The sequence below is a fragment of the Bemisia tabaci genome, chromosome 2 (assembly GCF_918797505.1).
Source record: "Bemisia tabaci chromosome 2, PGI_BMITA_v3".
Classification (NCBI taxonomy): Eukaryota; Metazoa; Arthropoda; class Insecta; order Hemiptera; family Aleyrodidae; genus Bemisia; species Bemisia tabaci.
Window position 1 is genome coordinate 62339475 of NC_092794.1, and position 19836 is coordinate 62359310.

General features: G+C 36.5%; 2 protein-coding genes across 5 annotated transcripts in view; one reads left to right on the forward strand and one right to left on the reverse strand.

Moving 5' to 3' along the window:
• Window positions 1-7990: 7990 nt before the first annotated feature.
• On the forward strand, window positions 7991-14383 carry LOC109039569 (uncharacterized). Its single transcript, XM_019055097.2, has 4 exons — window positions 7991-11314; window positions 12264-12466; window positions 13095-13140; window positions 13859-14383. Exons 1-4 carry the CDS (start codon window positions 11146-11148, stop codon window positions 13900-13902), a joined length of 462 nt encoding a protein of 153 aa, XP_018910642.1. The 5' UTR covers window positions 7991-11145; the 3' UTR covers window positions 13903-14383.
• Window positions 14384-14401: 18 nt separating this feature from the next.
• Hex-A (Hexokinase A) overlaps window positions 14402-19836 on the reverse strand; it is a 92566-nt gene continuing 87131 nt past the window's right edge. For all 4 annotated transcript variants that reach the window (XM_019055095.2, XM_019055094.2, XM_019055093.2 and 1 more), the window contains exon 9: window positions 14402-19031. In XM_019055095.2, coding sequence (XP_018910640.1) covers window positions 18954-19031 — 78 coding nt within the window. In that variant the 3' untranslated portion in view covers window positions 14402-18953. The remainder of the gene's footprint in view (window positions 19032-19836) is intronic.

The window sequence follows — 19836 nt, forward strand, 5'->3', positions numbered from 1 at the left end:
AGGAGGTTCCGCGGTGGGGGTGGCGACGTGGGTGGAGGGACGCGGCGCGGCGGGCGACATGCGCGCCCGGCCGCGGCTCGGCCGGGCCGTCGCGTCGTAGCCATGGCGACCGCGGGGTCCTCCGCCGGCTCCGCATCTCGTTGTAAACAAGCGATACTATCGATCATCAGTTTTATCGCTCCGTCGCCCGAGTCGCTCACACATAAATGCTAATCAATTTTCGCTCCGACTCCGTCCGAATTCGCACGCCCACCCGCCGGCCCTGCCTCCCAGCTCCAGCTCACATCCCCCGTTTGCCCCGGAGGCTCCCCGTTACTTTCACTCGGGCTTTTTAGTGCGCCAGGTGCACAAGAAAACTCTGCATTTGGCGCGATTGGAAGGGTGATAGGTCAAAATGTCCAAAGAAAATGTCCGAAAGTCAAAATTTCCAAACCCTGAATGTCCAAAAATCTAAAAAGGCCAAATATCAGTGATGTCCAACAGACAAATAAGTCCAAAAGTAGGCAAATGTCCAAATGTGAGATTAGGCATTGGTTGAGCTGTCATTGGATTTTTGGGTGCAGGTTGGCAAGCTGTTTGTGAATGCAGCCATAGAAACAGATGCGTCGGATAATGGAGAGATGCAGGTCAGGAAAATATGGTGATAAAATTTTTCATGAGAGCAGGCAAATTCTTACTTCCAAAAATGCATTGTGATTTATTTTTCAAATTTTGAGTGATTTTGACAAACATAACAAACGTGGCTAATATTACCCCGTTTGTCATGAAAAGCCAAAAAAAAAAAAAAAAAAAAAAAATTATTCTTGTCTATAACAACTTAATTTGGACATTCACCTACTTTTGGACTTATTTGTCTGCTGGACATTATTGATATTTGGCCTTTCTAGATTTTCGGGCATTCAGGGTTTGGACATTTTGACTTTTGGACATTTTTGTTTGGACATTTTGACCTATCACCGATTGGAAGTCGCGCCCTTTCGGGCTAGTTTTTACGGTTATAAGAAGCTCTTTGACGGTATCTGCAACCAGAAGCGGATCCAGCAATTTGGCAACACCGGGTTTCCTCCATTTAAACTTATGTAAAATAATCGATTATTGTCGGAGCACCCGGTCCATCCAAGAATCGATGTATTTCCATTGGTTTAAATGGAGGAAAACCATGTTGCCGATTTGCTGGATCCGCCAGTGTCTGCAACTCTGTTGATTGGGTTTTTGAAATATGCAACTATCCGACCTTTAAGGCCACGCTGGAAAGGATCTTTTCTCGTTGAAGGCGTTTATTATGCTTCGACACTTCGCATCTTGCAAATGAAGCAACCGCACCACTCGCTGATCCACGCTGCTGCGCTGTTGACCGTGAAAAAAGTGAAGACAATTCACAGAAAATATCAATAGAAACTATTGGTTTCTTTGAAAAAAAAAAAACAGAACATGAGCCGAGATGTACATCACAATGTGATTTTCAGGTTTTTTTACTTCATTCATTGATACTCTGGTAAAGAATAAAGTAACATTATCATCATTTTCCTCTGAATTTCTTTTCCTTGACAAAAAAATAATAACCTGACAATGAGAAGTCAGTTCAGAGGTGTAAATAGATCTGGACTCCCTCAATTTGTTGAAATACATTGGGCTACAGCAGAAAAGTTAATGCTGACCATATTTAGTCAGATTTTTTCTGCATTCTTGTTGCACTGCTTGTGTTTATTTTGTTCAATAATTGATATTTGAGAGAGAAGTTGATGTACAGTATTGAACACTGCTTTAAGATTTCAATTTGGTTCCTTAAAATATATCTTTTTTATTTTTTTCAGGCAACAAAATGGAAAGGATAAAGCAATTCTGTATTTCACTGGATTCTACCCTAAGTTGGACGTATTTCTATCAAACGGACCTAAGCGCCATATGGTGAGGAAGGTAGAGGGGGGCTTGGATTGGCGGCGGAATCGGGCGTCCGGCTTATTCCGTCCTATACTCGCAATGCTTTTCCATGGCGCTCAGGTCCGTTTGACAGAACGCGCTATTCGGGATTCTAAATTCCTCAAAAGGAACTCAAATTGGCGCTTAGTTCCGTTTGATAGAAATACGTCCAGTTGAGAGCTGAACAAAGAAGAAAAATTGGTCGACGCCTCAGATCTATTTGTTGCAATGAAAAGTGAAGATTCTGTGGAAGAATGTAAACAGTCTGGTTATGATACATAAATACAGTTTGTATCTACAACTGAAAGCACTTTTATCTTCGTAAGATGCATTTAACTCTTTTTGTAAGGGAATATTTGACAAAAGCATGACCTAATATTCAAAGCTTTTGATTTCTTGCCACATCAATTTTTCCCATTTGTAGATGGATTTGAAACTCTCACTTTGAGTGCATGAAGAACCTCTAAACTGAAGTTGGTCGTGTCAAAAACAGACCATCAGTGGTATTCCTCCATTTTTATTCCAAGCACTGTGATTTATCACTGGAACAAAACTGAAAAATTAAAGGGACTGAGGGCTGTGCTTGTATTTGTCCCTGTAACTCTACTGCCTTTTTAACATATACATATGAAATACAGAGGCTGAGGAAGCCTTCAAGTTTAAGAGATGCCATGTGTACTGCTTGTACCTAGGAGTAAAAAAGAGGAGCAAGTAGGAGACAAAAGTAATTTTTTCCTCTTTTTTATTCGAGAGGTTTTGTGCTCAAAGTTATTCCATGTCAATTTTGAAGAAATTGAGATCTCAGCAATTTTAAGCTACTCATTTACAACTTTTCATCAAGCATGAAAAGCGCGAAGAAGAACATTGGTGTACAATCTGCAGGCTCTCAGCACTAGTTTCAATGTTCTTTAGCTCAAGTGCCCTGCTTAATCCATCAATTGTAAATCCTCTTTCTCCGAAAATCATAAAAATAACCGATAATTCCACGATGACTGCTTTTGGTCCTTTTTTTGGCACCAAATGGAGCAACTTCCATATTTTTAAGTACAAATATTCTGTGCTTTTAGAGTAACATTCAATGTGCTTCTCTGTATTTGTACCATTGCATGAACCGGAGGCTCTGAATCTATCAATTTTATATATCTGTGATAAAAAAAGACCCCCAAAATTCCTGTACTTAGTGCATGTAAAATCAATAATTTAGTTATTGACCTCTGATAATTTTATAGTATCAACGTTTTGTAAGGATGATGAATATATTTTATTTGTTTTTTTATTCAACTGTGACTTTTTTTTCAGCAGTATTGCATCCTGTCTCAATGTCAATCATTTGGACCAGTAAAATTTAATTCCATTAGTATTATCAACTTCTCAAAACCATTGAGTTTTGAAAACATACAGTGTATTTGCTCTGAAAAACTCATTTTGATAGTGAAACTGCAGGAACGCATATCTCATGTGTGGTATTTTGGAATCTTGGCTCCTATTTCATTTTATCAAAGGAGAACAATCCATTGCTATTGTTTGAAATTTGCACAGATTATTCTTTACACAGAAAAGAAAAATCACGAAAGTTTTTAAGAAATGTTGACTGGTGTTTTTTCGATTCAAGAAAAAAAGTATGACAGGAAGCCTGCAACAAGCAAACTGAGATACGGATTTCTGCAGTTTCATCGTTGACTTAATTTTCAGTGCGGTGCAACTTTGGTAACAAATGGCAAAAGAAATTCGTTGTTTATTATCATCACATGACTATACGTTTCTTTTGACAAAACCAAACACTGGGAAAAAAAACACATTGGATCTAGAGTCCAGACTCTTAAAAACATCGACAAGAAAAAATACTCTTGATTCAATCCGATTTAAGCTTAAATCAAGAACCAAGCCTCTTAATTTGAGCGGATATCCTTTTGATTTAAGCAAAAATCTGATTGAATCAAGAGTATTTTTCTTGTCGATGTTTTCAAGAGTCTGGACTCTAGATCCAATGTGTTTTTTTTTCCAGTGAAGTGAATCTATCGACACCGATTCGATCGACAGATTATTAAAAAACCGGTGTCGGCTCGATCGACATGAATCGACCGAAAAGTTAAAACGCGAACCGATCGACACCGATGAGATTGACAACCGTGAATCGATCGACAACCCTGCATGAATCGATCGAATTTTGTCAATCGATTAACGTTTTTATTCTTCGATTGATTCATGTCGATCAAGTCCATACCCTCAGAATTTCCGCCCGATGACGCAACATTGACGAGAGGACGGCAACGCCGTTGTATGTGGAAGTGAGCCACCCTTTGGTCCCTTTGCCCTGCCTCATGCTCCCTGCGATACAAACACATTTTGAGCGAATTAAGTCTCCGGCCCCGGGTCCTGAACGGGGAGGGACAGGGGGTGTTCGCTGTTCGGTCCAACTCCAGGCACCCGCTGCTCCGCCGGGCGCTGACCCTTACCTCGCAAAACTTCCCTTTCGCACCCCACCATCAATGACATCATCTATTACGCCTTTCCGATCGGAGGGATCCTATCAACAGCCCCAAAATGAGACCATTCATGATATTCGCGTGGAACGCATCAAGCAAAGGATGGAATTTCGTAAAATTTAAATTGAAATATTTCCGGCAATTTCTGAAACTTGCAGAGGCGGATCCAGCAATTTAGCAACATCGGATTTCCTCCATTTAAATCCATATTAAATGATCGATTCATATCGGAGCACCTGGCCCCTCCAAGAATCGATACATTTTCATAGGTCTAAATGAAGAAAAACAATGTTGCCAAATCGCTGTATCCGCCAATGGAAACTTGTGAAATATACTGATAAATGGATCGAGTCTAAAAAAACGCAAAAAAGTCAGGAGTCCAAGGAATCCGAATTTTAGGGTCTCCGCGTTCCTCTGACCTCCCTCACGAAGTTTATGGGAGGAGGGGGGGTTGCTGCACCTAAGCTGGTTGTTTCGAGGTTGGAATGGTTTGGAGTTTCGGGTTTTCGGGCTCAGAATCGGTCGATTCCTTACTTTTTATTCAAGTCACTTTCCATTATTTTTAATTTTGATTATGAAATTTTATAAAAATTGTTTTTTGATCTTTGTTTTTCTTAGAATTGTAATTGCAGGAAAATTTCTGAGTGATGAGCCCCACACAGTGATAATTCCCGAAAGTTGATAGCATTGTCTATAGTCCATTTAAATGTATGTGTAAAACAGTCAATTTCGTATCGATATGGAATCGACACTTACTGTGGATTTAAATGGAGGTAAAACAGCGATGCCAACATTCAAGAATTGCCACTGGTTCCGAAAACGGGTCTAGGTACTGCCGATGTAACTACTCGCGAACGTAGACCGAGCTTTGTGAACAAGGGATTTGCTCATAATCCACTCAGTAGAGGATAAAAAATGCCGTGAAAATTTCACAGCGATTTCTCCGCTTCATCATGTAATTAAATTTACGGCGGTGATTGCCTTCCATGAAACGCAGATAGGAGCACTAAGTGCAAAGTTGCGAGATTGTGCAGATATTTTACATGTGTTTAAATGGGGGAAAGTGCTGAAAAATCAGCACTATCTGGCAACGCGGCCTAAGTGAAAGGAGCCATGAGTATAGAATTTCCCATTATGTGCGGTTCCTTTATGCCCAGTGAAGTTCAAATTATGGAAGATAACTGTATTAGGCATTGTCATGTCATATGCACATTGTATGCATATGCATGTTCTATATACATTGAGTCGGCCAGTTAGCTAAATATCTCTTTAGTGCACGACGAAACGCTCTTTATTTCAAAACTCGCCTAACAGTATTGAACAGTAAACTTTTCTACCGGCGCGGCGTAATGTTACTACGGTACGGTACCCTGGTAAAAATTGGCAGTAGAATCTGTGTTCCAAAATACCATAGACCTACAGCCGGCTGTAAGATTTCCAATAGCTTCTATAGCCGACTACACAATTTCTTATAGCCTTTTATAGCCGATGGCGATTAAGCAACAGCCAGGCGATAAAGTGTATGCTAAACGTTACTAATTGCGGATGCTAGGACTTGGTGAGTTTTTGGAATACTGCTCTCTTTTTGGGCCGTAGTATCTTGCTTTATTTTGCGAGGAAAGCTCCGTACTTTTGATGGATGCTTGTCATTACTAATATATTAGAGCGCCTTCAGTTTCGTATGATACTGTGCAATACCTCTGGTGCGAAATAGTTCCCTCAAGCGCCGTGTCAGGCGGGCAGCCGGGCCAGCGCGAAACACGCATTGGCGCCTACAAACCTAACAGGGATACTTCACGCGTTGCGCAATGCGTGAAGTATCCCTGTTAGGTTTGTAGGCGCCAGTGCGTCGCCGCTCCGTTTTGTGTTAGGCTTTAATATTTAATCTGGCGGAGTCAGCGTTATTCAACTCATGATTTTGAAATGTTTGCACATTCTGTATGGATTATTCTCATTTTAATTAATGGAAAAAATATGTATTAAAGGAAAATATAATGTGTTTTGTAAATATTAAGGTGGTTCCGTATCAAACTTAATGATTTCCAAAGCACACGAATTTCTACACAATTTCTTATAGCCTTTTATAATCGATGGCGAAAAAGTAACAAGCAGGCGATAAAGTGTAAAGCCCGGCGATAAGAACTATAGCCCGGCTGCATAATTTTTTATCGCTTCGTATAGCCCGGCCGTATGAGTTTCTCCGCATTCTACAGCCAGCCATATGATTATCTGTAGCCTTCTTCAGCCGGCTATAAGAATTCCTATGGTATTTTGAGATGAGTGTGATAACTATAGAGGACTGTCGGTTGCAGGTACCCTGAGCAAAGTGTATGGAAAAATCTTGAAAGCAAAAATTGAAGAGGAGTGGAAAGAACATGAAGCGGAAGAGCAAGCAGGTTTCAGAGCCGGTCGGTCAACGATTGATCACTTATTTACCATCATCCACGTCATAGAGAAAAAGAAGGGAGTTGGCCAGGAATTACATCTAGTGTTTGTGGATCTCCAGAAAGCTTACGATAGTGTGCCATTGATGAAACTTTGGGAAGCCTTGAACAAAAGGGGTTTTAGTGGGGGACTAATTAGTGCTATTAAGGAATTTTATGGTGGGGCTTTCTCTAGGGTTAAATCGCATGGGGAGTTATCGTTGGGGTTTTTAATTACTAAAGGACTGAAACAAGGGTGTTGTTTGTCGCCAACCTTATTTAAAGTGTACCTGGAAGAAGTTTTAAAGGAATGGAAAAGATGCTGTTCGGGAATGGGCGTCCCGCTACGTGAAGATGGCACCCTTTATACTCTGTGCTTTGCTGATGATCAGGTGGTAATAGCTCAGGACGAAGAAGATGCGAATTACATGACGCGGAAGCTAGTGGAAGTATACCGAAAGTGGGGAATGGAAGTAAATGTGGTTAAGACGGAGAAGTTGGTTATCGGTGGTGATCAGCAAAGCATTGAACTGGAGGATGGCCGGAAGATCCTGGACTGTGAAGAGTATAAATATCTCGGAGTTTGGTTAACTAAGGACGGAAATTTGGATCGGGCCATTAAAGATCGGAATGTGCAAGGCAGGAAAGCTATCGCGATGCTAAATGGGGTTCTCTGGGACCAGAGTATCTCCAAGGAGACCAAAAGGAAAATTTACAACGTCATCGTGAAGAGTATCGTAACTTACGGGAGTGAGGTCTGGCAACTTAAGAAAAGAACTGAAGACATGCTTAGGGCAACCGAGATGGACTTTTGGCGAAGGTCTGCTGGGATATCGAGAAGAGAGCGTATCCGCAATGAAAGGGTACGCGAGATAATGGGTGTGGAAAAGGACATCGTGCACGATATCAGGTCCAAGCAGTTGGTCTGGTATGGACATGTGCGAAGGATGGCAGATGATCGGTTGCCCAAGCAGGTCTTCGATTGGGTTCCTCCCGGAAGGCGACGGCGTGGACGTCCTGTGAAAGGTTGGCGACAAGGGGTGGAGGAGGAGATCAGAAGGTGCCAATTGCCTGATGATCTCTGGGAGGATAGGGGGCAATGGCGATTGGGCGTCGCAGAGCGCGAGGCGGCGCTATAATCGCGACTTTATGTATGTATTTTGAAACGCAGCTCTTATCGCCAATTTTTACCAGGGTTGCAGAGATCAGTGGTGTAGCTAGGAATTCCTTAAGAGGGGGAGTCCATTCACCGGGGGATCTGGAGGGTATGGAATACCCCCCAAGTGGGGGCCAGGCCGCCAGGGGTACTCCCCCGGAAAATGGTTCAAAATTGTACAACAAAACTGTGAATTTTGAACTATCTATCGATGAAAATTTTAATATTCTACGTCCACCCTCCAAAAGTAAAAAAAGGCACAATTGACAAGGCGAGGGGAGTGGGGGGATTTGCTCTCCAAAGTTTTCGAGGATCTTTTTTCTTTAAAAATAGTGGATTTTACTATGAATAGGCCAAAAATCGCGTTCTATGAGTAACCGCCTATTTTTCGAAATTCTCTGGGGAAGACTCCCATACCTCTCTCGGGTTGCCTCCTTGTCAGTTAGGGGGACCCTCCCCACTCTCATATCGTTTTTTTTTTTTTTTTCAAAATTCGTCCCATGGTTTCAGCCCTTGCTCCGCCCCTGCTTTTCATCGTTGCAATCCGGTGCAAAAGTAACGTTTTATCAATGTTGCTACACCATGTTGCTGGCAATATTTATTACCTTCTTCGGGAAGGAGGGGGGGATGGAACTTAAAATTAGTACTTACATTTTCGAAAAGTTCACGCTTTTAGATGTCACGCATGTGAAGGTCCTTGGATTTTCCAAAGGTTGCACACGTCTTAATAAGCAGCAAACCCAGGGTGGCAAAATTTCATGAAAAATAAAATCTCGAAATTTCACGTGAAATTTGTCATGAAATATCAGAAATTTATGAAAGATATTGAAAAATACCGGTTCCTTTCCATATTTTGCAAAATGTAAAAAATGTTACTTTCTTCTATTTTTGTATGTTTCAGTGCGGGTTGCATAGTCCAGCCCCTGAAAAATATGAAATATTTCATAGCTTCTTGAATTTCATGAAATGTTTCACTGAAATTTCCAATATTTCAATTCTTCCTTACGTTTCATGCCGCCCTGAGCAAACTACTTCGTTGACCGCTCTAAAAGTTTAGAAACTACCATCTTGTCTCCGTTGGAGAATCTGTGTGGGAGTTGTCTCCAATAATCGGCAGCAGAGATGGTTCCGAGGAGTTTCCGCAGAAAATTATTGGGCCATAATTTTACGATCAAATATTTTTAGAATGCGGGGCATGAATGAATGTGATTAAGCAGATAATAAAATCTATCAATATGACATGTTTTTGAAAAATCGCTTAAGTATCTTCAATAATGCACTATTTAACCGGAGCGGCGCACAGTGGAGAGCAGTGGCGTGGCGTTCTTTGCGATATATCGATTTTATGCCATTTAAACCTATGGAAAAGGATCGATAAACAGGGTTTTTGCAGCGAACGCCCTAATAATCGATTCTTTACCATAGGTTTAAATGACATAGCAACCAATGCACCGCAATTCACGCCACGCAACTGTGGAGAGAGCGCCACGGAGAGGTCGGGCGTAAGATTTATTATTTCGTCACGTCAAGTAAACATTTTAAGGAAAGTGAAGCTAGGAGGGAATTTTACGAGAAAACCGATGGAACCATTTTTAAACTTTCCCGTCTCGTATCAACGAGGAAATAAAGCTCTTACTTACCTAAAGTTTTATAATCATATCCGAATTCTTTTATTGACACGCTCTACTGTGTGGCGGCCCAATGGCGGTGATAATGTAATGGTGAGAAATGTAAAGTGAATTTTCAATGTGTAAATTTCTTAGTTATGAGTTTCGTACAGGCTGTAAAATTGATGAGAAACCTATTTCGTCACCGGCAAAAGTAGGTATCACAAGCGCCATGTGACGTTTAAAAATTTCCGCCGCCATTTTATTTTTTTTTACAGAGAAATATTGCTCAACAAAGCTGTCCGACAAATTGAATTTCCTTTGTGCTGCCGGTAAAATTCAGTGAAATTTTCAAACAGAGTCAACCCATGAAATTTCTCTGTTTAAAATAAAATGGCGGCGGAAATTTTTAAACGTCGCATGTAGTGCTTGTGACACTACAGCCGGAAGGTGACGATATAGTAAACAGAGGCTACGTCGTTTCCGGAAGTTCTCGTGTTTCCGTTTCCGGTGCTGCATTGCCTCCGCAAACCACGAGATTAGGTACGCAAAAGTAGCGAATTTTTTTTTGAAGGTTAGGTACTTATCTTTCTTGCTTTCACACCCCTTGGACGTTGATGTGTTGAGAGGTAGGTATCGGCAACAGTTTATTATACTGACATAGGTAAAGTACCTTTCTGTATTATTTTGAAACGACGAGGTGGTAAACGAGGATAAAAAAAAGGAAACACGAATTTGCATTGAATGAACGGGTGGTTTCTAAATTCTAGGCGAGTAGGTAGGTACCTACATTTATTTTAAGCTCACGTGTGATTTCTATTACAGTTTTGATGGACAGTACGTGGACATTTGCTCAATACCTAAATAGCACATTGCGCTGTATAAATGTTCAAGTAATTTTGCAATTTAATGCAATCAAATTGCAATCTGCAGTCGGTATTTTGCAATTTGTTTATCTTGCAATATCTTTACGAACATCATTGGGACAGTAAATGCCAATATTAAACGGTCAATACAGTAAATTCCATTTATGCAAATGGTAGATAATTCCCTATGCAAAAAAAAAAAAAATGGGTGACAATTTCTTTAGAATTTATCTAAGTAGATACTTAAAAAACTGTTTGCAATTCATTTCAATTGGATTGCAATAAATGTCAATAACAGGGACCCCTTCAATTAGTGAACAGACAACATACACGGCACCCCTATACAATAGCAATCATTTTACCATGTAAACCTATAATCCAATTTTTTACAGCTCGTGCTACCTATTGGGTGTGAGAGCTCAAGGAAATCACTTAGTTTAAATTTCTGCATCCTTTGAAACTTTCTTATTCAGTAATATGTATTTACTATCCCAATGTGGAATTGAAATTAACCAGGCATTTTATTTCCTTGTTTCAGAATCTAAGTGATTAAAGGTCCAAAAGCAGTATAGGTACATATTATATTGTACTGACTTGCATTCCTTGCAAGATAGCCCTCAGAAAATCCTGTCAGCTTTTATTTTAACTCACGAGTGCCTACTTGACTTAGCTGCCATTTGAATAGGTATGGATCTTAGTCGTCGGAAAATGTCAATCACTTCTCAGGGGACCAGTCTATCTCGCCGATGTTCTTTTTCTGGAAGGGAACGAGCGCCTAGCTGCATGCAGGATGTTCTTGGCCAGATTCAAAAACTGGAATTTGAGAATAATGAAACTCAACTGGATATTGATGCAAGTAAGTTATGAGCTCTTTCTTACCCATGTAGCAGATGATTAACTGAAGACTAAGTTGAAGGCATTACCTGAACTAGGTAACTTCATTATTCTTTTAATTTTGATGAGGTGACTGTACCTTGACCAAGAAAGTCAAATCCAATGAAAATTAAATATTTACTTAGTTTCGAAAGATAAAGAAAATATAGAAATAGACTGAAGGGCACTTGAAATGTAGGTATAAGTTTTTCTGGTTCCTCTTTTTACTGAAACAGAGGAGGTAATTTTTTTCTCCCTTTAAGAGGAAAGATGATTTGAGAATTGACTGAAAAAAAAAGGAAAAAAAGGAAAAAAAAGAAAAAGAGGAATATTAAAATTGCAGCTGCATTACTTAAAATAGAAGAAATCAAATTTTTCTCAGTACTTCTGGTAAATACTTTAAGTACTTATGACCGTACCTATTTCAATGCAAATAAATCAGAATTGAAGAAAATGGACATCAGAGGTTTGTGCCCTAAGCTGATTCCAATAAAATTAGTTAGATACCTAGGTACTTACCTGTATTTTGATTAAATCAAAATATGAGATTGATAAGTTGATGGTCGACTGAAATAACAATGCATTATCTGACTTCGTTATCAACTTGCATACCTACCCATTCCACTTCCACTGCCTACCTTTACTTACTACCTTTACTTAGTTTCGCATTTTGTGAAAAATTTGATTGAGTACCTAAGTAGATGCTGGTCAATGATCATATATGACTAGTGACGAGAAAAAGTAAACAAGAAAACAATTAAGGACCAGAAAGTAGAAGTAAGTTAAAAAGAACAAGAAAGAGTAACAAAAAAAGACCCTTCATTTTAAAGATTTACAACATACTACAAATAAACCTCTTGAACTTTTCCGTGCTTCCGTATGAGAGACTATTAGTTTGTTAAAATTTTGTGGATTCTTCATATGAATTGCAGAGAAACTGCTGGTTGTTGAGCAGGAGAAAGAAATAGAGGAACTTAGGATTACAAACTTAGCCTTGGAATCCGAATATCTACAGATGCAACCCGATTTTGAAACATTAGTTATTCGAAAAAAGCAAAGTGAACTACAGTTAGAGGTGTGGGAGAAATTGAAATTGGAGAAAGCAGAAATCCTAGCAGAGATCAAACGACAATTGGTAAGTATTCTTTTTCTGCACTCCCGGCAGATGAATATTCGATAAAAAACAACATAATCAGCCAAAAAACACAGAAAAAAATTACCCAACTTTGGAGGAGGGCTGCTGCAATATATAAAATATCAGATAAAAAAATCCAGTAGAACAACCAAGTTGTTTCGAATTAGTTACAACCTCATTTACAACCGGAAAAAGAAAACAAAAATGAATCGTAGAATTGCTGTTCTTGTGAGACCGAAACTCAATACTTCCAGTCTCTGTCTCACAAGAACTCAACAACAATCTATTATCAGTGATAATCTAACAAGAATCATTTTTACTTTCTTTTTTCTAGTTGAAAATGAGATTGCGGGGCTCACTCGAAATGTCCCGGTACTTTACTTAATTTTTTATACTCGATCCTTTATATTTTGCAGTAACTTTTTCCCAGATGAAGTTGTTACTTCAAACGAATGTAAGCCAGTAATTAAGATTGGTATTATTATTATCATTATTCATTATCATATTTTATCATAATCATTATTAAAAATTGATTATTATTAACATCCTTAAATAGTTTGTGCATTTGTCATGAAATCAATGTCTTTTTAAATTTGAGCCATAACATATTTTTAACCTCTTTTTTCAGGAGCAAAAGGAAGAAGAAATAAAGATGAACAGATCACACTTTAGTGGTGAGTTTGTTTTGTAGCTATGCTATATATAAATGTCCAATGCAGAAGGAAAAGTTGTAAAAAAGTTCTCCCTCTCGAAAACTCCACACCTTGCAGTAACTCTAAGGTTTGAATATTTTAAGTTGAAGTATGAAAGGTATTCAATAATTGAGTAATTTTTTGACACATATTGTCGTCTCCTGAGTGAAGGAACTTATCTCAATATTTCTTACTTCCAATAGTTATTTTTCTTTACCACTGCGAGAATAGACTCTCAAATTTCAATCTAATTCTTGTGGTTCTCTGGTGAAAAAATGAAATTTTCATAGCAACACTAGCAACACTGAAGCAGCAAAAACAAGAAATGTTCCTTTGTGTAAAAGACAACAACATGGATCGTCCTAAAGGCATGTTGAAAACAGAAATTACGTAGTTTTTAAAAAATGTTAGTTGCGACACTGTTATAGATGATCTGAAAAATTATATCGAGAGCGAAAAGTTCAACAGACCTTAATTGATTCGTGTTTCCTTCGTTTCACCGCTATTTTGAGTATACAAAGGAATAATGGAAGCATTTTTACTCTTGTTCAGGATGAATAATTTCATTCTCCCATTGAATCAAGAATGATGATATTATGAAGTGAAACGTTGTGATCATCTATCATTTGACTTCCCTACTGAAGCTTCTTTGATTTATTCCTTCATCCATTTTTAAATTAGGCCTCCCAATTTTTTTCAGGTGAAAAGAACAGTGCCGATTCAACTACAAATTCTGAAAATTGAGTTTCCTGACTGCTGATCTTTGTCAAAAATATCAGCAGTGTAATAATCTTGGTAAACTTGGCAATGAGAAATTAATGTTTTTTTTTTTACCTTGTAAGACTCATAACATGGTATCATGAAAAATTATGACAGTTCTGCTCGACTGATCTGATGCACACTTGCGCAAACCCTGGGAAAGTTATCCTTTAGAAGTAAATCTGTAACTGTTCACTAGCACTGACACTTGACATAAAGTACTACACTCAGAGTTTTCAGAACTTAATAAAAAAGTACATTTTTCCCTCAAAAGCTTTTTCCTTTTCCTTTTTTTTTGGTGTGTGTGAAAGGTTGGCATCCAAATTGAATTTGCTGTTGGTGGTAAAATAGATATTACATTTTATTTTATTTTCTAATTAAAATATTAAATCAACACAACCATTGACAAAAAATATTGCATTTTGTTCTTGAATCCAAAATCTTTAGAATGAAGTTGAAGGGGTCAGTAAGAAGGAAATCAATGTACATGTAAATCTTCTATTACTTTTAAAATATAAAATACAAAAAAGGGTCTGGTACATACATCAATTTTGTTTTACAAACAAATGACAGCCACAGGATTTTCTTTTACATTCTTGGATTGTTTTTCCTTCTTTTACTTGGTGAAATAAAGCGAAACTAGTATTTATAATACAACTTGAAAAATTACAAAGTATCGGTAAATTAAATTTACAACAATCGTAACTAAGCTGCGCTTCACATGGAAAAAAAAAGAAAAAAACAGAAGGGGTGATAATAATTTAATGGTTTCACTAAGTAAGTGTTGGACACAATATTGAATAGAATAAATTAATAAATAAAACTCAACAAAAACAAAGAACTGGGAAATAAATAAAATTAGCCACAGGAAATAAAGTTAGAACTAATGCATGGATAAATTTTGAATTCAGAAATAAACTTTTGCAGTTTTCCTTTTTTTTCCAGATAGAATAGAATGGTTCTGTGGTACAAATTAATATTACAAAAATGTTTAGTCTATGAGAAATTCGTAAGTTTAAATTTGAATTATGAATTTCACTGGAATTTATAACACAGGTTTTAAAAGAGGATGTACTCATTAAGGAACGGATGTGCTATCCTAATTTTGGATTTCCGAGAGAAACGTCTTGATCGCAGTCCCTGAATAGTTGCACTATGTTCTTGAAGGATTTTTAAGTACATTTGAAAATTATAAGATAGAAAAACTTCTTCGTCCAAAAACTAAAATGAATTGCAATCAGTCTTAACATGATTACACTGGAAACCAAGAAGTTGTCTTTTCAATGATTTTTTCCTGTGCCTAGCAAAGAATGAGACTACAAATAAATTGTTCAAAAAATAGATTCTTTTAAGTGATTCTCTGATTTAAGAAAAAATAGGTCCTACCAGCACCTTGTCCATATGAATTTAAAACTTTAAAATCATAGTACAATAGGTAACATACAACAAGCATCAATGTATTCACTGCCAAAATTTTAGTTGAAAAAATATCGTAAATAATTGGACAATTGTGAGGCTGAAAGTTATTGTTGCAAACTGAATCCTGCGAACATTACTCTCCTTCATCTTTGAAACTCTTCAATTTCAAAGTAAACTTCAGTTCTGAACGTACGAATTCTGAGGTATCATTAAAGCTGAACTTGAATATTTATTGTAACTCCATATGAGGATAGGAAAATGCTGATATCTATTAAAGACATACAACACTTTGATATAATTATATATTTCAAGGGTGAAACTCCATAATTACGTATGTCGGTTGTGGTGTTTCAATATTTCTGCTATTTTATTTTTTAAAAAGAGACCAAACTAATATCATGACTTGAGATTTTCACAGAATATCATCACACAGAGAAAAAAAATCACTAATGTTTTGAAGTAATGATACTCAGTGGTTTTTCATGTAAAAAATAAAATATGACAAGAAGTCTGCAGCACCACAATCTGATAACGTGTTTTTGTAGTTTCACCATAGATTTGTTACTAATAAATTTTGGACATAATAATCATTATGCAGCATTTAACGTGTAACACGATTATTATGCAGTAAAATATATGTCAGTTTCCAGAAGAAATTATGCAAGATCTGATAAATTTATAAAAAAATACTGTAAAACTGATCCATCCTGTGCAGTGCACAGTTAAATTATTGATGCTTTTGGGCCATTGGACAAGATTAGCATCTTTTAAGAAGTTAAGTGGTAGGAATAGAGCTTCCTTGACAAGTACAAAAATAAGAATTTACAACGAGATTAGGAGTAAAATTTACGAGAAGGATTTTCCATTATCTAGAGAAGGAATAAGATGCTAAGAGATGATCTTTTTATTATCCGTAAGGTACTTAGAACGGAGCTTTTTGGATTTAACTGATATTTCAAGTTTTTTCCTCAAGTCGATTATTGAGCTTACCCCTCCTGCATTTATTACACTGATAGAAGCATTCTAGGTAAAATTCTGAAAAAATAGTGTTAAACCAAAAGTTTTCAACATTAGAAAGTCACTTGTATTCACACGACATTACTTTTCGCAATATATTATACACCAATAATGGATAGACACTTTGTGTCGGCAACAAACTTCACAGCCTCTTTTCTTGAAAAACCAGCTCTCTTAGATATAACACTGAAAAGCGTAGCTCAGTTTAAAGGAATCACATACACACATCATAGAAAGAGACAAATTACGCTCATACATTGCAGTATTTAATAACATGCCCATGAAAAGAGGGAACCGATTTTGAAATTTAAAAGAAATTTTTCAAACAAAATTTTAGGCATGCACTTTGATGATTGATACATAACTGAGTTTCTTGGCGTTTATGTAGAGTATGTAAAAAAATAATTTTGCATTTGGAGTTGTTCATACTCAAAAATAGCAAGTTGAAATGACGGACAAACTTACGAAAATTCTCGCACGGTAAGTGCTTGTAGGTTTGAACTGTTTGACAAAAAAGTCTTGTAAGAGTTTCAACTGAGAGACAGACATTCCTGCTTTAGCCTTTTCAGGTATCATTTTGACTCTTCATACATGTATAACGAATGAATTTCCAATTTTTTAAATAATGTTTTTAAACACTTACAAGACAAAAAAATACAGAGCATTCAAAATGTTGTAATAACTGAAAAAATCAAATAAAAACAAAACAAAAGTATTAATGTTCACCTTATTGCTATTAAGATTTTTTTTGACTGCAGTAACAACAGAATGAAAAAGGAAAGAACAAAAAACAACAAAATGAATATATTATGGAAGGGAGGAGAACATAAATATGAGAATAAAGGATGAATGATTTCGTGATAAAAGAAAAAAGTAATCAAAATTGTGAAATAAGAAGGAAAAGTCAACTTGGATAAATAAATAAAAAAGAGCAGGCGAAGATATGAATTAATAAATATGTAAATCAAAAAAATAAATAAACTGCTCAGTTTAGACATTGATCGATAAAAATAAGGCATTTCGCAAAATAGGTCCTTGATTTCATACGATATCAAGCATACTTGAAGTGGACTCAGATCACGTTGAATTTTCTAAAACTCTGATGAATTTAGTTGCATCTTAAATTAATGTTCATTCCACTCTAGTTTTATAGATAATACAAGTGAGAAAAGGGAACTCTTTCTTTTTTACAAGGCTCATACATAGCTATCAAAGCTTTCATAAATAACTTTTTTAAACTCACTGAACTTTACGACATTACTTTGAGATGAACTTGCTTCTTATCAGTGACAGTAAACTTAATATCTGAAATTAAATTTGTGGATTAAAACAATTTTGGTTTTGAAATCAAGGACCTTTTTTCATTCCATTTTGCAAAACATCATTAAATACATTGATTTAATTTTCACTTCATTATACAGCCATTCATTCCCGGCTTGAGCTCATGGATTCTTACAATAATTACACTTTAATTACATTCAAAGTCTGACAGCTAATAATTACAAAACAATATTGTTCATCTTTTCTTGAAGAAAAATTTCTCTGCCTTTTAACCTGTTCCTTTGATAACTAACTGATTAGATATTCAAAGTTATGATTCAAACGAATAAATTTATCAGTTTCAGAAGATTTAGGAGAGACAATAAAACTAAAGAATAGCATCGGTTACTTTTTAGACTCATGAGAGATTTAATTAAGAACATATTGATAAGTACAAAAGAAGGTTTGGTAATATTAAAATAAAATTGGAGGGGAAATAAAAAAAGAGAATGTGCTGTAGGTGGTAAGGACTTTTTTGTTTCTCGTTTATTTTTGACCCGTTTTGTAGGTATTGTAAAAATTTACCAACTTTACAATTATTCTTAAAAAGATATTAGAATGATGTTTCCTTGCAAATTGGCAATACTACCCGGTCAGAACACTTCTGTTAAACAAGTTTCATCATTTGGGAGAGAGATCCATCATTACCACCTAATTAAGTTATTAATCTAGTTTCAGAAAATGTGCTTTTTTTGTTGAGCTAAAATGGAGATAATCATCTACACTTTTCATTGATTAGACCAACTATTGACGTGGAATCAAAGGATAAAGGAAGAAAAAATATCATAAACAAATCAAAAGAAAAAGTTACAGAATGATTGAGAGCTAATAATTAAATCTACAGTTAGTAACCACCATTTCATTTAGTTTAAAACTGAGTTTGAATCAAAATTATCACAGAGAAAAGGTCTAACGTACCATTAAAATTTTGCAAACAAACAACTTAATGAATAAAAACTACACAAATTTTGAACAATATTGATAAAAATAAATAGATTTACAGTCTTCAATTTTATTACTTCTCGACAAGATAACAATAAGCTTGGCTTCATTGATCTTTAAAACAAGTTTCTTCTACATAACTATCAGACTAGTCCCGTTAAATCCTGGTATTGACTCGAAGAAGGTGGAGCTCGGCAAGCGTGGCCATAAAATGAGCAGGCAAAACTGAGGAATTAAAATTTAAGTTGAATGCAAATACCTAGAATTTGAGTCTGCCTTACTTTACAAGTTCGTGGTGGAAAGGCATCAGCTCCTTTTCCTTACATTTGTGATGTGTTTCACCGTTCTCTGCAGGCGACGGCTGCTACCAGTGCAGCACCACGCCCACTGCCATCTTCAGAAAGCATCAGATCAAACTGAAAGAAGAAATACAATAATTATAGCATAACATGCGGAATTTAAAACTTAAATCCGATTCTAGGTGCTGAAATAATAGGAAATAAAAATACATGCCATCATTCAGATTCCTCTCAAATATTTAGCAAAAAATTGTGAGATCAATTTTTTTGAGTATTGAACACAATCTAATGATTCAGTTGATGAGCCATTCTGTCTTCTTGCAAATTATTTAATAGGCTTTTGAATTTTTCAAGGCTTTACATATAGCACTATTGTAAGTAGATACCGTCAGGTGTTAATAATGCAATCTGACAACCACTATCACAACTGAATGATTTTTAACTAGGAGAGAAATGTCAGACCTCCGTGACGTAAATATGTAAAATGCAATGCCAAGGTGTAACCATTTAATATATTTACAAATTTTCTTCTGGCCCCCTGCAGAGGAAAAGTCTGTGCACTATGCTTTAGGAGAGAGATCTAAAAAAAGTATTTAGTAAATTCATTTACATATTGGTTCACTGATATGATATGGCAAAAGTTTGATGCAATTTTACAAGAATAGTGCATGAGATCAACTCTACTTAGAATTGCCATAAATTGTGGAGGGAAAAATAAATGTCTAGAAAACTTTTTTTCAAATATTTTGAAATATTTTTAGAAGGCGAGAAACATTTTTTTCTTTAATATTTCAATACAGGAAAGTCTCTTCTTACAACAAGAAAATTTTGTACTTTGAATGAGAGGTATTTGATAAAGATTGTCAGGGGTCTCCTTGCGAGCGATTGGATTGTACTGTTGCTAAATTGTGAGGAGGATATC

What these genes read in the sequence shown, in the direction of transcription:
- LOC109039569 (XM_019055097.2), top strand. Translation starts at nt 11,146, where the DNA reads ATGGATCTTAGTCGTCGGAAAATGTCAATCACTTCTCAGGGGACCAGT. An exon ending in CAGAGATCAAACGACAATTG is followed by an intron (nt 12,467 to 13,094) that starts GTAAGTATTCTT and finishes CTCTTTTTTCAG; the next exon opens with GAGCAAAAGGAAGAAGAAAT. An exon ending in GAACAGATCACACTTTAGTG is followed by an intron (nt 13,141 to 13,858) that starts GTGAGTTTGTTT and finishes AATTTTTTTCAG; the next exon opens with GTGAAAAGAACAGTGCCGAT.